Source organism: Osmerus mordax, chromosome 22 (assembly GCF_038355195.1).
Source record: "Osmerus mordax isolate fOsmMor3 chromosome 22, fOsmMor3.pri, whole genome shotgun sequence".
NCBI lineage: Eukaryota > Metazoa > Chordata > Actinopteri > Osmeriformes > Osmeridae > Osmerus > Osmerus mordax.
Window position 1 is genome coordinate 12,299,566 of NC_090071.1, and position 16,731 is coordinate 12,316,296.

Consider the following 16,731-nt stretch of genomic DNA (forward strand, 5'->3'; position numbering starts at 1 on the left):
CACGACATCAACGTCATCGTTCTCAGCCAATCCCTCTGTTCGCTGATTGGCCCTACAAAAAATTTCTTTGAGAAAACCGACTTAGGTGCCGAATTCCCAGACCTAGTTCAGAAGCAAAATCAAAATTGAGCGGAAGTACATAGGAGGGCACAGCCAGGCTAAATCACCATGCCCTCCGCACTAAATCAAGACCTCCTCACTGTGTATGTCTCTGTCTGTTTGTGGGTGGGTGTCTGTTTGTATTAGTGTGTCCATGTAGTTGTGTTTGGGACGTATGTCTTTATAGAGAGTAACAACTGGCATTAATTGACCGTATCTTACAGCTCTGCTTTTTCCAGCATCGTTTCAACCATTGAAAACAACGTTTTTCTCCTGCCATAATCAATAACAATAATTTGACTGTAGACCTTGACGACCAGAGAGGCAACTTCCACACAGGTGTTCCCTCCAGTGTGTACATTGTACACTCCCACGAGTAAGTGGCACCTTCAAAATTGCCTTCCTGTGCTCATGACAGCGAGGAGATCGATGGAATCTGGATGTTGGGGGAAGGCTCTGGAAGCACAGGGCCCTAGTTAAGCCTGGAGAACACAGCCCGGGGAAGCGCGGTGGCAGGTACAGTAAAGCTCAGTGAGAGATGGACTTATCTTACATGTGCAGACAAGACTGACGTCGAGAAAAGAAGAGACGGGGATGAGGATTCCTGAGTGACGGCTGTGCGCTTCAACCGCCACAGCCTAGCTCTGTCAGGGGGATTCTTCATTTAGTTTGTAAGGTTCACATGTCTAAGGAGACGTGTCTTGACAAAAACCCACTGCTGCCAGACACGCATATTTAGTTTGACTCGGCTGAGTTTCTTTTACTCTAGGGCCAGGAGACAAGCTTTGGCAGAGTTCCCTATTCTTGACTCTGTAAACCGATGACATTAACAGATCCTTCTAAATCAGAATTACCTGTAATACTGGATCTCATTGTGTGTTCTGTTTGTAGACTTGTTCTGGTCCTGTCCGGTTTGTGACTTTGTATGTGTTTCTTATCATTTTGTACTGGGTCCAACTGTGTATGCTGTTTGTCTACTGTGTTTTTGTTTTGATCTGTCCTCCATTTTATTTATTTGTTTCATTTTCAGCCAGACCATTATTGTAAGTAAAAATGTGTTCTTAATTGATTTGCCTGGTAAAATAAAGGTAAACTTAACAATAGAACACATTGCCCTCTAGTGACAAAGAACTACAATGACCATATGTTGGTCAGCAACCTGTAGGTTGTGCAACACCCCACACGTAAACCTGCATCACAATGTGACTGTGCTGCACCAACTTGGAATTCACTTCAATTAACTTTAGGTTACTGAGCATGCCCAGTAACGTACTGTACCACCAAGGAAATATCATTCTAGTCTTCTCTTTGGGTTGAAGTTGATTGATCTGTGGAACAATGTAAAGCTCGTTGTGACATGCATTGAACAAAAGAGCTATACAATTTAAATGCTATTACTGGATGTCTCTCAATTTCTGAGTGTAACAAAGGAGTGAAACCAGGTCATAGGCAGATGCTGTCATACCAGGCCAACATGCCTGGACATGGGCTATGGTATAAGCCTAATAACTCCAGCCGGGTGCGTTGCTGATAATGCACATTTAAGCGTGCCTCAAATGCAGCTTCCCTCGACTCTTATTGCACTGCCGTGTTGACGTAGACAAGGCAAACCAAAGCAAACAATACATTTTCCAAAGAGTGAAATCAACATAATTACAGATCTCCTTTGTAAAATAGTATCTTGCACCTGTTAGAAAAGAATGTGAGTTGTCCTTGGAAATGGGAGAACAGTCGAATGCCAAGTGTAGATTGGATCTGTCAATCAAAAGATGGGCGGCTGTTTAGGCTCTCAGAATTATCCTGCAGCTCTTTCGGACCCGGGGGTTTCCACACTTGAAGCGCATTTTCTCCTACCGCTTGTCATACAGTCTATTTGAGTAACTCTGTACCTGAAGGTGCGTGGCGGGGCAACACCGAAACTCTTCTCTCCGTCGGTTTAGAGAAGCTGTGGTAGGCTGTTATCGGGCAGGACATGCACATGCAACCCACACAAAGCTTCTGAAGTTATCAGAGAGGGAATTTTGGAAGGTAATTGGAAGAGGTAGCCTATAGACGAGCAAGGAAAGATGCACGGAGTGGTCAGGTGGTCGCGGTTCGGACTGTGTACCTGCTTCATCTTTCTGATTGTCACCGGGACGCAATCCAAGAGGACAGGTAAAGTTACGTGAATTCCCTTTAGCCTTTCCAGCTAATGGAAAGTCGCAAAAACATCATTACATCTGTACTGAACTGGAAGCAATCATTGAAGCTTTTTGTGTTCAAATCATATCAAATCATAACGGGTTTGGGTGGATTGGAACTGTCTGCTATTGCTTGTCTGCTATTGCAACTAAAAAACCCGTATTAGACCTGTTAAATAGAAAGTTATATCGTCCCAAATTCGTCCCAAATTCTGAAATAAATAAATAAATGAATCATTAATTTATTTATTTCAGGTTCCACAACACCCTTTCAGACCAGAAATAAACTATTTAGGGTTATTTGCTTCTTTATCATAAATATGCAGATAAATTTACATCCTAAAGGTTATAAAGAGGTTTGATAGACATTTAATCCATTGCTGTGGGATTGTGGAATGAGGTTGGTAGATTTGCTCAATGCCTGGACTTGTTGTAATGGAACTGTGAATAGCCAGCTTTCATCAATGCTCTGACTCACAGAAATCCCTCCTGCACCCTTGTCAGACACAAGCGATCGCGAGTTACAAAAAATGTATCTTAACAGATAAATAGTAGAGATGGTACTGCATATTTTTTTGCTGCTCAACCTATGTTGTATCTTGTCTCGTATCTTGATTGAATTTTGTTAGACAATGTGATATTATTCAAGAAAACCAACTAGACTTTAATGGTCTTTTGATTCTCTACAAATGATTGTGCTCTCAGTGTAAAATGTCACTTGTTTCACTCTGAAATCAATCAGCTGCAGAGTTGTGAGTGGCTCTGTTCCTGGGTTGTCAAAAGGGTATTTGAAAGTGCAAGCATGCCGGTGTTGTGTGTGTGTCTTCTTGTGTGTGTGTGTGTGTGTGTATGTATGTATGTATGGGTGTGTGCGTGCATGTGTGTGTGTGTGCATGTATTTCACAGTTGTGTTACTTTGCTTCAGGGCAGTGATTTGCGGTGTGCTCAGACTTTCCCTTCTCCAGGCTTGGACAGTTCTTTCCCCAGGAAACAGGCAGCACTTCATCTCCTCTCCCCCTGACTTCATCAGGCTTTGTTTCCATGTCTTGTTGACCCGGCCAGGGTGTCACTGGCCACATTGTCCCCCGGCCCTTCTGCTTCACACTCAAGTACACTCTTTTGTCTCTGTGTGCATGGGGGAGGAGATGTGTGTACATGAGTATGCCTGTCTGTATCTTTGTGTGTGTGCATGTGTGTATTTGTCTCTGTGTGTGTGTCTTTCCTGGATGTCTGTCTGTATGTCTGTCTGTGTACAGTTTGTCGGTGTCTGTCTGTCTGTGTGTGTACAGTATGCATGTATGTCTGTCTGTGTACAGTATGTATGTCTGTCTGTGTACAGTATGCATGTCTGTCTGTGTGCAGTATGTCTATCTCTTCTGAACATCTGACTGTCTGAATGCTTGTCTTTTTGTATGTGAGTGGAGGCGGGATAAAATGTAATGTGTCATCATTTATGTACACTACATTCATTGTACACTGCTATAGTAGCCATCTCAGTCTAACAAACAGAAAAAGAGAGGATGAATTCACAGATTTCAGTGGTGGAAGCCCTCTTCTCGTGCAGCAGGAGAGAGGCCTTTTTACAGTTTCTGCTTTCAATATAAAAATGTATATTAAGACAGTGAGTGATAAACACAACTTTTCAACCAGTTACACACTTGTTCCCCATCTCTGTCAGACATGCGACACCCCGATAAATTGACAAAGCCAGAGGTGTTGCAACTCTCCCATCACAATCAATTATTTACCAAGTCTGTAATCATTTTGGAGGACACATTGCCAAGTGTCTGTATGGCAGATGGCAGATCAGTTACACAATTCTAACCTTACAGCAGGATTTTATAACGTTCTAACATATTAAATTATATTATGTATTTTCACCTTGCTACTTATAAAAGCATTTAAATTAGTTTCTGCATTGTTACATAATTACAACATTATTATCCATCACCATTTACATGATAGTTACGTTACTACTACAACTTTGTGTCGGGTAAAAAAAACAAAACAGGTAGTTCTGCCTCTACTCGAATAATTTGATTGAACGATCTACTAGAATGTCTATTTCTAAAGGATCTGTTAGCAGTTCTAAGTGTCAACTGCTGTTTTAGCTGAAGTTTATACAGGATGTCATCCAACGCCGTAGCCATGGAGTCAACATTAGGGGGGGCGAATTCCTTTTTTAATTATAATTTCGGACAGCGTGCGTGGTTGCCTATCGTAGCGTAGCACATTTATATTTTTATTTCAATATATTGGGGGGGGGGGGGGGACATTTTGACAAGATTTGAATATTGGGGGGGATATATATTATGATTACGGCCTTGATGTCATCGATCGCAGAGGAACTATCTACTGCTGTGTAGCCCTGCGTCTGATAGGATGATAACATGAGAGCCATGCTGTCACAGTGGCAGTTTATTCCATAACCTCTCAACAACATCTGGATTCATGCATTTATGCACAGCTGCTGCATATACCTGTAAGGGCAAGATCCTCCATAACAGTTATAATCACACAGCTGAATATGTTATGATGATCAGAAGTAATCTCATGCCTCTGTGTCACTCAGACACTTCAGCAAATATCCACTAATCACCAACAGAAGTCTGTTGATATTCAACAGGTTACCGGTTTAATGTCAGGGGCGAGATTGAGGAAGTGAGAGTGAGATTAATGGATGGTTTGATCAGTGTTTATTGTTACAAAGTTTACATAGCAACATTTTGCATGTGTATAGTGTGTAGGTACAGAAGGTTGGAACTTGGCATCTGAGTGACAGACGTCTGTTGCTCATTATTTTGTGTCTGTGACGCCACGGGCTGTACTTCATCTCTGATGAGGAATCCATCCCTGTGGGGCTTGGCGGGGAGATCGTGTGCACCGCGTGCGCGTGTGCACGTGTATTTGCATTTTGTTGTGTGTGGGAGTGAACATGTCTGGCTTGGTTCAGAATCTAGAGAAAAGGTTGTATACTGTGTACTATGCGGTTAGCAGGTTAGCTGCTCCGTTAATAGCCTGCTAGTTCCTCACCGTCGATCAAAAGTCTAGCTTTTGTATCCGTTTCTGATTGATCTGACAATGGTTTGGATTTCACTTTTAACATCTTCAGAACAACGTTTATGTGATCATAAACGTTTACTTTAATTTCCTCTTCACCACATTGCCTGTGAATGCTGTGTTCATAAATGTCTATAGCTGTATATAGCTATAGTGTATTTAGCTGAGTGTTATCTATATTTGAAGCTTTTATAGTTTGTTGCTACTGTAGTACCAGCTCAAAGTATTACTGCAGCACTGTAATCACGATGGTCCTGTCCAGGAACTGAAGCTAATTTAGCTAAATGGCACCTTTAACGATGAGCCTGGGTGTGTCGAGGTCAAATGAGAGGGCTTAAGCCTCTGACCTTCATCAAGCAGGTTTGGCGGGTATCTGACGACCCTAAATGTTTACCTCAGGTTCAATGACAGGGACAAACACACTCACCAACAACTGGCCTTCAAGTTAGTTTCCTTTGTTACCAAGAACATAATTCAGTCTTCTGTTCTTGAAGTTTGTTTCCTCTCAGGTCTCCATTATGATGGTTTTATTGATTCTCTAAGAACAAGTGATGTATCTATCCTCCTTTTTGTCCTCCCTCTGTCCCCCCCCCCCCTCACACACACCTTTTACCCTCCCCTCCTTCCTCCTCCCTACTTCCTCTTAACAATCTTAGAGGATGGCAGTTACCAAGGTTACCATGTGTAATACCAGTGTTTTTGAGTAATCACTTTGGTTACCCACCTGTAAAGGGCTTAGGTGGTGACAGAGAACCCTCTTCTCTAGCGTCTCAGGTCACCATAGTTCAACCCTTTAATCAACCTTTGATCGTCTTATACCTCTATACACATAGGTATACTAAACAAAACACAATACCGTATTTTCCGGACTATAAGTCAAACTTTTTTTCATAGTTTGGCTGGTCCTGCGACTTATAGTCAGTTGCGACTTATATATCAAAATATACATAATTCAATGGATTCAGTGATGTGGAATGAGATTGGGAGCTTGGTGAACTAGCTTACCGGTAAGTTGCTTGTTGGATTCGCTGGCATGTTATGTAAATTTAGCCTGTTCAGCCTCCCAGGTATGTTCTTTATGCTATTGTGTAGCTGAATACCGGACACCTATTCAGCCTGTTGTTCTGTGTGCTATTGTGTAGTTGAATAACTTGCCTTTCCAGATGAATAGTCTGTTCTTGGTCTTGGATTTTGTGAAATAAATGTCTAAATAAATGTGACTTATAGTCCAGTGCGACTTATATATGTTTTTTTCCTCTTCATGACGCATTTTTTGACTGATGCGACTTATACTCCGGAGCGACTTTTGCAAAGGGTATTCATCGTTCATCATGCTCTAAAGGGTCTGCATCTACAAAATATTTTATGATGCTGCACTTGAGATATGAAGCTTTTGTTATTGAAGGACTGTTCTATGATCAGGATTGTGCCATTTTGTAGTTGATTTGGTTATTTTTGCACTGTGTTTGGTCAAATATCGACCGTTCAGCACATTCTACTGAAATACATTTCAAACTGGGCAGCTCTGGTTCTTAATTTTCTGCTGTGCTTATTATATGCCCTGTTTGTATGTTGCGTTGGATAAAACTGTGTGCTACCTAAATAAATAAAATATAAATGGCCCAGCTCTGTGGAATGAATAGGCTAATGATAGGCTCCTCCTCTTCCTTTTTCTTCCTCCTTCTCTTCCTCCTCATCCTCCTCCTCATTACCATCCTCCACCTTGTGTGTGTCCTATAGTTCCTCCCATCTGAGCTGGTGTGTGAGTAGGTGTTCTGGGATGCGCTGGTATGCAGTGTTGTCCCAGCTGGGCTGCTATCTTAGAGACGGAGCTGAGGGTGAATGTGGGGGCCTGCAACACCTGCAGCCTACCTCATCTGCACTTCTCCTCAACAGTAGGACTCAGCCACTTCCATGTGACTATGCAGAAATGTGGGGTTTGATAATGTTTTTTCAAACCTGAACTGTGGACTGTTTTCCCAGACACTGAGTAAAGGTTTATTCTGGACCAGAACTAAAGAAGCCCTCTCCATGGAGAACCTCAGTGGACAAATATGATCTAAAATACAGTAGATGGATGTCTAGGAAAGATTAAAAGATTGGTCATCTCTGTCCAGTGGTCTACCCTAGCTCATAATCTGCAGCAGCAAACCAGTTTCACAAAGGGAGGGATTCCTTCTGGAAACAATAGATGAAAAACGGCCGAACTATATCGACCCCCAGAGGGGTATGATCTCATGGAAGATACCATCTCAATGTTCCATGTCAGGATGTTGGGGGGTGGGGGGGGGTGTTGTGTGGCACCTCACATTATAAGGTCAAGTGTATGTGAATGCATGTGAGTGGGTTCATGTGACAGTGTACGTGTGAGAAAGTGGATTGGAGATAGAGGGACATGAGAGGAAGTTTAGGTTACTTCTTTTTTTCCCCACGGAGGTGTAGGGGGTTAAATATTGGCCAAACAACCAAAACAAATTCCCCTATGGTTTAAAGGAAGATGGGAAACTGAACAGTGTATTAGCATTAACCAAATAATGGCAATACAAACAGTTATTTGACTCTATGGGTTAAATCAGAGCAAGAATGGTCAAAGTAAGGTTAAAATGAAATACGCATTTAATAACATTGCAAATGAATGAAATCAATTACAAGGCAAACATGTTACAAAATGAAGGCTTTAAATCTTACCTACTCTACCGTGATCATTGTAAATCAGAGAGAAAGCAACGAGGTGAGCAAGGAGTAGGACAGTAGGACAAGGGAGAACTGAGGAGAAAGTCTCAGGAGATGAAGAATCCACAGGGTCTATCAGGACCAATACCTCACGCCACAAAAACAGTTTCTTCCCTTCCGCTGTTCGCCTCTTCAACAAGGCCAAGGGACCACACTGACTCAAATGACTTATTGCTTAAAACACACTGCTTTTGCACTGCACCACAACATGGTATCTTGTACATTTGTATTTTTTGTAATATTTGTATTTTTGTATTTTTATATTGTAATTTACGGCAACTTATATTTATCCCACTTAGTACTGCTAGTTTATGTACCCTTAGTATAGTTAGTCCACATATTTAAATTTTAGGTATATGTTTATTGTATGCACCTTCCTGCCAAAGCAAATTCCTTGTCTGTGCAAACTTTCATGGCGAATAAATCCCTTTCTGATTCTGATTCTGATTCTGAGAACAATGCATTACAATTCCCTTTATACACAATGACAACCAATCAGACCAAATCTTGAATGGGGTGTGAGACCCATCAAGTTGAGACCGTCCAGAAACTCCAGACTTTAGCATATGAGAGGTGGGGGCAGGTTTGACACCCAGCCTTACAGAGGTCAAACACAAATCATAGCTCCTCCTCCACTCCAAAAGGAATGGTCACTACCCCAGAAATATTGGGTTGCATTTTGATCCTGCAACTAATTTGTATTATCCCCACTTAAATCCTATCATTTGGTTTGACATATGACATTTTAAGTGTGTACGTGTGTATGTGTATGCCTTTGTATGTGTGTTATAGTCTGACGATGGCTTCATTCCTGTTGAATGTGTATGTGTGATTGTCCTGGGGTGATGGGTGTGTATATGTTATGTCGATTTTCTGTATGTATTGTATTTGCACACTTGCATTTGAGAGTTGTGAGTGTGTATGGGAGTGTGTTTGTGTGTGGGTGGTTGATTTGTGTAGGTGATGTGTGTGTGTGTGTTTCAACCCAGGTCAGAGCCACCCTGAGGGTTTTACAGTGTATGACCAGCTGTGACAGCTGTGTTTAGTTAGGTGGGCTCGAGGACATTACACTAGTTCATATGACAGCGCTCTCTGTGCACTGTACAGGTCACATATTGTACCTTATAGCTTATAGAATGAGTGCGTGAGAATGACTGTGACCTCGTCCTAGTTGTTTTTTCCTGTTCACTTTTCCTGAATCTGCAATGTGCGTGCATGTGTGCGCGTGTCTGTGTGTATATGTATGTATGTATGTGTGTGTGTGTGGGTGTGCGTGTGTATGTGTATGTGTGTGTGTGTGTCTGTGTGGTATCAAGGCTGCAGGGTGTGGGCCTCTCCTATTCAGGAATGTCAGACCGGTATTGAAGTCTGCAGGTTTACAGCCCCCTCTCTCTCTCTCTCTCTCTCTCTCTCTCTCTCTCTCTCTCTCTCTCTCTCTCTCTCTCTCTCTCTCTCTCCTCCCTCCCTCCCTCCCTCCCTCCCTCCCTCCCTCCCTCCCTCCCTCCCTCCCTCCCTCCCTCCCTCCCTCCCTCCCTCCCTCCCTCTGCTGGATAACAATGTATCTCCTCCTCCCTTAACCCTCTCCCCCTCTTCCTCTCTCTCCCCCTCTGGTTTTCCTCTGAGACTCTTGCTGAAAGAGGAGATGAACAGGACAAAACAGAGAAGAAGGAAACACAATCCCTCTGTCTCTGTGGACTGGGAGTGATAGGACCGCCTGATAGGGCGTCAGCATTGGTGGGGTCTCAGATTGGTACCTGATGGACTAGAACTACTTTTCTACTGTGTTCTACTCCATATGTGGTCTTGTATTCCTCAGTGAATGGCGCTTTCATACTTACAACAAATGTTTGGCGTCTCACATTCTCTGCTTTCACAATGCTATGCCTCTATTCCTGCCAACATCCCACTTGGAAATGCCGAAGTTGGGTTGGGGAGGGGTAGCAGGATGTGATAGGAGCATCATGGAGGGTCATTTTCTATGTTCACTTCTCCATCCCCACCGTCATTCTAACTCCTTTTCAAGCTCCGCCTCGACTAAGAGATTGCCACAAAATAGGAATGTTCTTCACCCTGCCTGGTAGCATAGCTCTGGTTGATTGACACTGTGGCTGGTAAAAAAAATGGAGTCAGATGGCTGAGCGGTTAGGGAATCGGGCTAGTAATCTAAAGGTTGCCAGTTCGATTCCCGGCCGTGCGAAATGACGTTGTGTCCTTGGGCAAGGCACTTCACCCTTCTCCCCTTCCCCCCTTGCCTCGGGGGGAATGTCCCTGTACTTACTGTAAGTCGCTCTGGAGCGTCTGCTAAATGACTAAATGTAAATACAGACCGTACCTTGACTCTGACCAGTGCAATACTGGTACAGCTCTGCACTTTTAACCCTAGATCTTCAGCTGTACTATTAGAACGCTTTGGATGAAAGTCTCTGCAATGTGCATTTGCACCTCTGCCAAGTCTGTCTAGCCCTAGTCTTTAATGCCTTCATCTCTGTGGTTGCTGTTCCTCTTAACGGGCCTAGTTGACAAAGTCTGCTGAGGCTATAGTCAAGGGCACACAGATAAATCTTTTGGAGACTGGCCTGGTTCCATTCCAGTCTCCAGCTCCTGCACTGTATGCTCTGCCTGATTCCTATTTCTCAAATACCTTTTCTACAGGGGTCAGACCGTATGTGAAAATGAAAAAAATCTATTAAAGGCTCTTGTATAGATTTGATATTAGAGAGACACTTCATGTCATAACTGGACAGCAGATGGCATCATTTTGTTAATAAAGTGTAAGTGGCTATTGAGCTGGTCAAATGTTCTGCCTACTATCTCCAAAATGTTTTATTAATTCCTAACCTTGTCTAATTACACCTGTAATTACCACTTACGGCCAATGTATACTTAATCTTTTGTAAATATATAATATTCAGGGACCAAGGGTCCCTCTTCTGGTGGGCGGATGTATTGCAATACATTTGCTTGTCAGTTTTACATTTACATTTAGTCATTTAGCAGACGCTCTTATCCAGAGCGACATACAGTAAGTACATTCCCCCCGAGGCAAGTAGGGTGAAGTGCCTTGCCCAAGGACACAAAGTCAGTTTGCATGACCGGGAATCGAACTGGCAACCTTCGGATTACTAGGCCGCTTCCCTCACCGCTCAGCCACCTGACTCCCACTCTCCCAGTTTTACTTTTAATGCGTTTTTCAAGTATTGTGGCACAAACTAAAACAAAATATTTTCTGTGGCAAGATAGGGTTTAAGAAAAGCCTCAAAAGAAAGTCAATCCAATTGACCACCACAAGCTCTGCCTATGGGCAAACAAGAATTTTGCAGCACACACCTGTTACAGCACTGTAGCTAAGTTGGTCTACTGTACTGTACTATTTTAATGTCATGTACTCACCACTGGATGGCATGCTACTGTCACATACTTCATGACACACTGTCACTGTGACAAGAAACAACCACAGTGTGTGTGTGTGTGTGGTGGGGTTAGCTTCACACAGCTGTGTGGAGTTATCATTGTGGGGTCCTGTCATGGTCTCTCTCTAAATTTCTCCTCAAACCTGAACTAATCATCTGGCAAACAAAGTCTACTGGTCTCCTGCACTGCCAGCAACCGAAGATGTGTGTGTGTGTGTCTGTGAGCGAGAGCAAGGAAAACTAGAGAGGGTACAAGTTCTGGGGAAATTGTAGGGTGTGCTTGCTTGAGTCGGTTGCACAGGGGTCAGTTTTTGAATGACATTTTTACAACTGATATTTCTGTATATTTAATATAAAAATGCATACTTATTATTTATAAAGATGACATAGATTTAAAAGCATTTTTTTTTTTGCTGCTCATTTACAACTGAAAATACGAGTGAAGTGTAGTATGAAATAGATGTCTTCTCATTTCCCCTGCAAGAGGCAGCCTCATCGTTGAAACAAAACGAATAAATTGGGCAGACCGGTGTAAAAATTGACCTAATCTCTATGACTTAAACGTCATTTTAAGTTTTTCCCTTCTCATGATATTTTCAGGCATTTAGCCTACTCATTGCATTCATTCATTAATAAAGAACCCCCTTTGAAGATTATTCTACGACGTTACCCGGCAGTAGAAGATGGAATCGCGATTCAAACAGTACCATCTGCTAACTGAAAATATGCCCCCCAAAACGTAAATAAGCTTGACATTTATTTAGTGGAAAATCGCTCATTCATAAAAAGCTCACTGGTAGCGATCATTGTCAGTAACAACGCAAAATGCGATATAGCCCTGTGTGGAGAAGCTGCCCCGGTAAATTGTACTACTACGGTACAGTACTAGACTACTGCTGTGTTCGTCTTGGTAGCGATTGCGTTGGTTGAATTGGATTTAACGTTCCGTTGTACGGTTTAAGCTGAAATTAATTATTTTCATGAACAGATTGACAAGTTTAGGCTGTGGCAATGAAGTTCAGGTTAGTAGTTAGATAGACTTTTGATTTAAGTAAGGGGAGTGCCGAACATGTTCTGTCGCTGTTTGACTTCCTACAGCTGTGTAGTGTAGATGTTTTTGTAGTGTGTCTCGCGTAAGCTACAGCGTTGCAGTGAGCTACACTGGTTTGAAACCACAGGTAATGGTAATTTCACCAACAAATCGTTTACTAATGTCAGAAATAAATCCTACAACGAAAATGTATATGTGAGGAATGTTTATTTTAACGATTGAAAACAGATAACGCTACATCATAGACCACTGTAGTATGTGTTGCCCGGGCAACACAGGCTAATGTCATGATGCTAATACTTCAGTGAAATAGTAGACTACTGTTTCCGAAAGTAGATGTACTTCCTTAATAATATCAGCTTATACTGTACATTACACATCACAATTGTGTGTCATATCACAAAGTAAAATGAGTAAATAGTTATCACCCTGGCCTCTTTGCTTGTGGCGTTTCTGCAGCTGCCTTGCAGTGAAGCTATAGTTAGCCTAGCTATCCCCCAAGTTAACAGATGCGAAACGAATGTTCTGCCAAAGGTAGTGACGCGTGTTTTCGTGACGTTAGTGACGTTAGTAATGTCAGTGACTGTGGCTAGCAAATTAGCCACCGTTAGCTTCACTTTTCGCCACAAAAACTTAACTTAAGCCCAAACCATGCAACGGAACGTAAATTCCAATAGAAGCAACTCAATCGCTACCAAGACGAAACTTTTGACACCTACGTTGTCTATGTAGGCCAAATATTGACTGAGTTTTAGGGGGGCAAAAAAAAAAAATATATATATATGTGAGAGAACAAAGGTTGTGCCCTTGCCGAAGGCAAAGCACACCCAATAATAAATATATATGTGAGAGAACAAAGGTTGTGCTCTCGCCGAAGGCTTGAGCACACCCAATAACTAGAGACAGGTAATGAGAGAGGAGAGACGGAGCGAGAGAGAGAGTGCTATGGAGAAAGAGATATAGGTAGAGAGATAGTGACAAGTGCTAAATTTTGGATACATACATGTGGGGAGTCAGGTGGCTGAGCGGTTAGGGAATCGGGCTAGTAATCTGAAGGTTGCCAGTTCGATTCCAGGCTCTGCCAAATGACGTTGTGTCCTTGGGCAAGGCACTTCACCCTACTTTCCTCGGGGGAATGTCCCTGTACTTACTGTAAGTCGCTCTGGATAAGAGCGTCTGCTAAATGACTAAATGTAATGTAAATGTCACAGCTGTTAAGAGTGGGAGGACCTTTACATCTAATAATGACACTTATGATGTACAGTAGGTAGACCACCCACTTCTGGTTAGATTGGGACACACACTCCCAAATACAAGGAATTACTCATGCTGCTACTTACTTAACATAATTCTCTAGCCCCCACACACTGTCACATACTTTGTGCATTAGCTATGCGGTCTCACGGTGGCTTTGCATGGCCCCAGATTGGAGTTCACAGGCTATACAATTACTGATTGCTGTGTGCGCGTTTGTTTGCGTGTGTGAGAAAGAAAGAGAGATAGTATGTGTGTACAATCAGTTTGTGCACCAAAGGACATCCTTCCCACACACACATACTGTAGAAGCACACACACAAATACCCTCCACATCTAGCACTGGCACATGGGGAGCGGGTTTGTTGATGTATGCTGCCTAGCCCTGGCCAGGTCACCTGTCTACACTGCAAATTGTTCTGCTTGCCAAGATTTAAAATCTTAGTTCTGGAAATATAATATTTATTATCTTGTTTCAAAAATGATTTACTAGTTTCTATCTTTTAATTTGTGGTATAGTATTCTTAAGCCTACTTATTTCTAGACTGGAACCAACTTATTTTAAGATATCTTGTCGAGTAAAATTATCTGTCCATGCTGCAAGATCATTTCATTAGTATTAAGTCATTTTCTCTTCAAATTTAGTGTTAATTGGGTGTGCTCAAGCCTTCGGCGAGAGCACAACCTTTGTTCTCTCACATATATATTTATTTATTATTTATTTTCGCCCCCCTAAGGATCAGTCAATATTTGGACTACATACACAACGGCGGTGTCAAAAGGTTCGTCTTGGTAGCGATTGCGTTGGTTGTATTTTTATTTACGTTCCGTTGCATGGTTTAAGTAGAAATTGCGTTTTTGTGGTGAAAAGTGAAGCTAACGGTGGCTAATTTGCTAGCCACAGTCACTGACGTTACTAACGTCACTACGTCACGAAAACACGCGTGACTACCTGTAGCAGAACATTCGTTTCACATCTGTTAACTTGGGGGATAGCTAGGCTAACTATAGCTTTACTGCAAGGCAGCTGCAGGAACGCCACAAGCAAAGAGGCCAGGGTGATAACTATTTACTCATTTTACTTTGTGATGTGAAACACAATTATGAAATGTAATGTACAATATTAGCTGATATTATTAAGGAAGTAGGCCCACATCTACTTTTGGAAACGGTAGTCTACTATTTCACTGAAGCATTAGCATCATGACATTAGCCTCTGTTGCCCGGGCAACACATACTACAGTGGTCTATGATGCATCTGTTTTCAATCTTTAAAATAAACATTCCTCACAAATACATTTTCGTTGTAGAATTTATTATGACATTACATTACAAGTAAACGATTTGTGGGTGAAATTATCATTACCTGTGGTTTCAAACCAGTGTTGCTCACTGAAACGCTGTAGCCTACGCGAGACACACTACAAAAACATCTACACAGCTGTAGGAAGTCAAACGGCAACAGAACATGTTCGGCACTCCCCTTACTTAATCAAAAGTCTATCTAACTACTAACCTTAACTTCATTGCCACAGCCTAAACTTTGTCAATCTGTTCATGAAAATAATTCATTTCAGCCTAAACCGTACAACGGAAGGTTAAATCCAATTCAACCAACGCAATCGCTACCAAGACGAACACAGCAGTAGTCTAGTATAGTACTGTACCGTAGTACAATTTACCGGGGCAGCTTCTCCACACAGGGCTATATCGCACTTGGCGTTGTTACTGACAATGATCGCTACCAGTGAGCTTTTTATGAAAGCGATTTTCCACTAAATAAATGTCAAGCTTATTTACGTTTTTGGGGTCATATTTTCAGTTAGCAGATGGTACTGTTTGAATCGCGATTCCATGTTATACTGCCGGTAACGTCGTAGAATAATCTTCAAAGTGGGTTCTTTATTCATGAATGAATGCAATATGAGTAGGCTAAATTCCTTAAAATATCACGAGAAGGTAAAAACTTAAAAGGACGTTTAAGTCATAGAGATTAGGTCAATTTTTACACCGGTCTGCCAAATGTATTCGTTTTGATTCAACGATGAGGCTGCCTCTTGCAGGGGAAATGAGAAGACATCTATTTCATTCTACACTTCACTCGTATTTTCAGTTGTAAATGAGCAGCAAAAAAAAATGCTTTTAAATCTATGTGATCTTTATAAATAATAAGTAGGCCCTATGCATTTTTATATAAAATATACAGACCCCTGTGCAACCGACGCAAGCAAGCACACCCTACAATTTCCCCAGAAATTGTACCCTCTCTAGTTTCTTGTATTTTAGCAGACCTTTTTTGCAGTGTAGCTCTGGTTTGGTCTGGCTGGTCTGGTCTGGTTCCTAGCCCTCAGGGGTACAGAGAAGGTACTGAGAGAAGGTGGTAGAGGAGAGGAATGGAGGAGTAAAGAGAGTAGGGTGTGAGAGAGTAGGAGTGAACATGAACATTTCAAGCTGGACAGTAGTAGGATGATCATGCTGAACCTTCACCACTTCCCAGGGTGCGTTCTTGGGTCAGGCTGCCTGTGGAGGTGTGAGGGACATGCTGTTTTGTGTGTGAACAACACAAACAGTTGTGTGTGTGTGTGTGCGCGCGCGCAGAGAGACGGCTGTGCAGGAATGTACAGCAGCTGGAGGGGTTGATCCGGTGGCAGGCAGGCGGGGATGGGGGAAGGGCGGTGCGTGGGCATCAGGAGAGCTGAGCCAGGCGGTGGGAACCAGGGCCCTGGCTCTGAGCGGAGCAGGGTGGAGGAGAGAGGCTGCTGGGTAATGAAGGAGGTTCTTCCTCCCATGAGGCAACAGGGAACCCCATGGGAACAAGAGGCTTAAAGACAGCTATCCAATCTGTTACACCCACTGTGTGTGTGTGCGCGTGTGTGTTCTCTCAGCTGCTCTCCTTCACTCATCATCCCTCATTTGTCTCTTGTTCTCCCCAACCTTTCGCTCC

At 42.5% G+C, this 16,731-nt stretch overlaps 1 protein-coding gene across 1 annotated transcript in view; it reads left to right on the forward strand.

Annotated features, from left to right (window-relative positions):
• The first annotated feature begins 2,020 nt into the window (after positions 1 to 2,020).
• Positions 2,021 to 16,731, forward strand: part of col18a1b (collagen type XVIII alpha 1 chain b) — a 39,813-nt gene continuing 25,102 nt past the window's right edge. Inside the window, exon 1 of the mRNA XM_067259985.1 lies at positions 2,021 to 2,253. Coding sequence (XP_067116086.1) covers positions 2,166 to 2,253 — 88 coding nt within the window. The 5' untranslated portion in view covers positions 2,021 to 2,165. The remainder of the gene's footprint in view (positions 2,254 to 16,731) is intronic.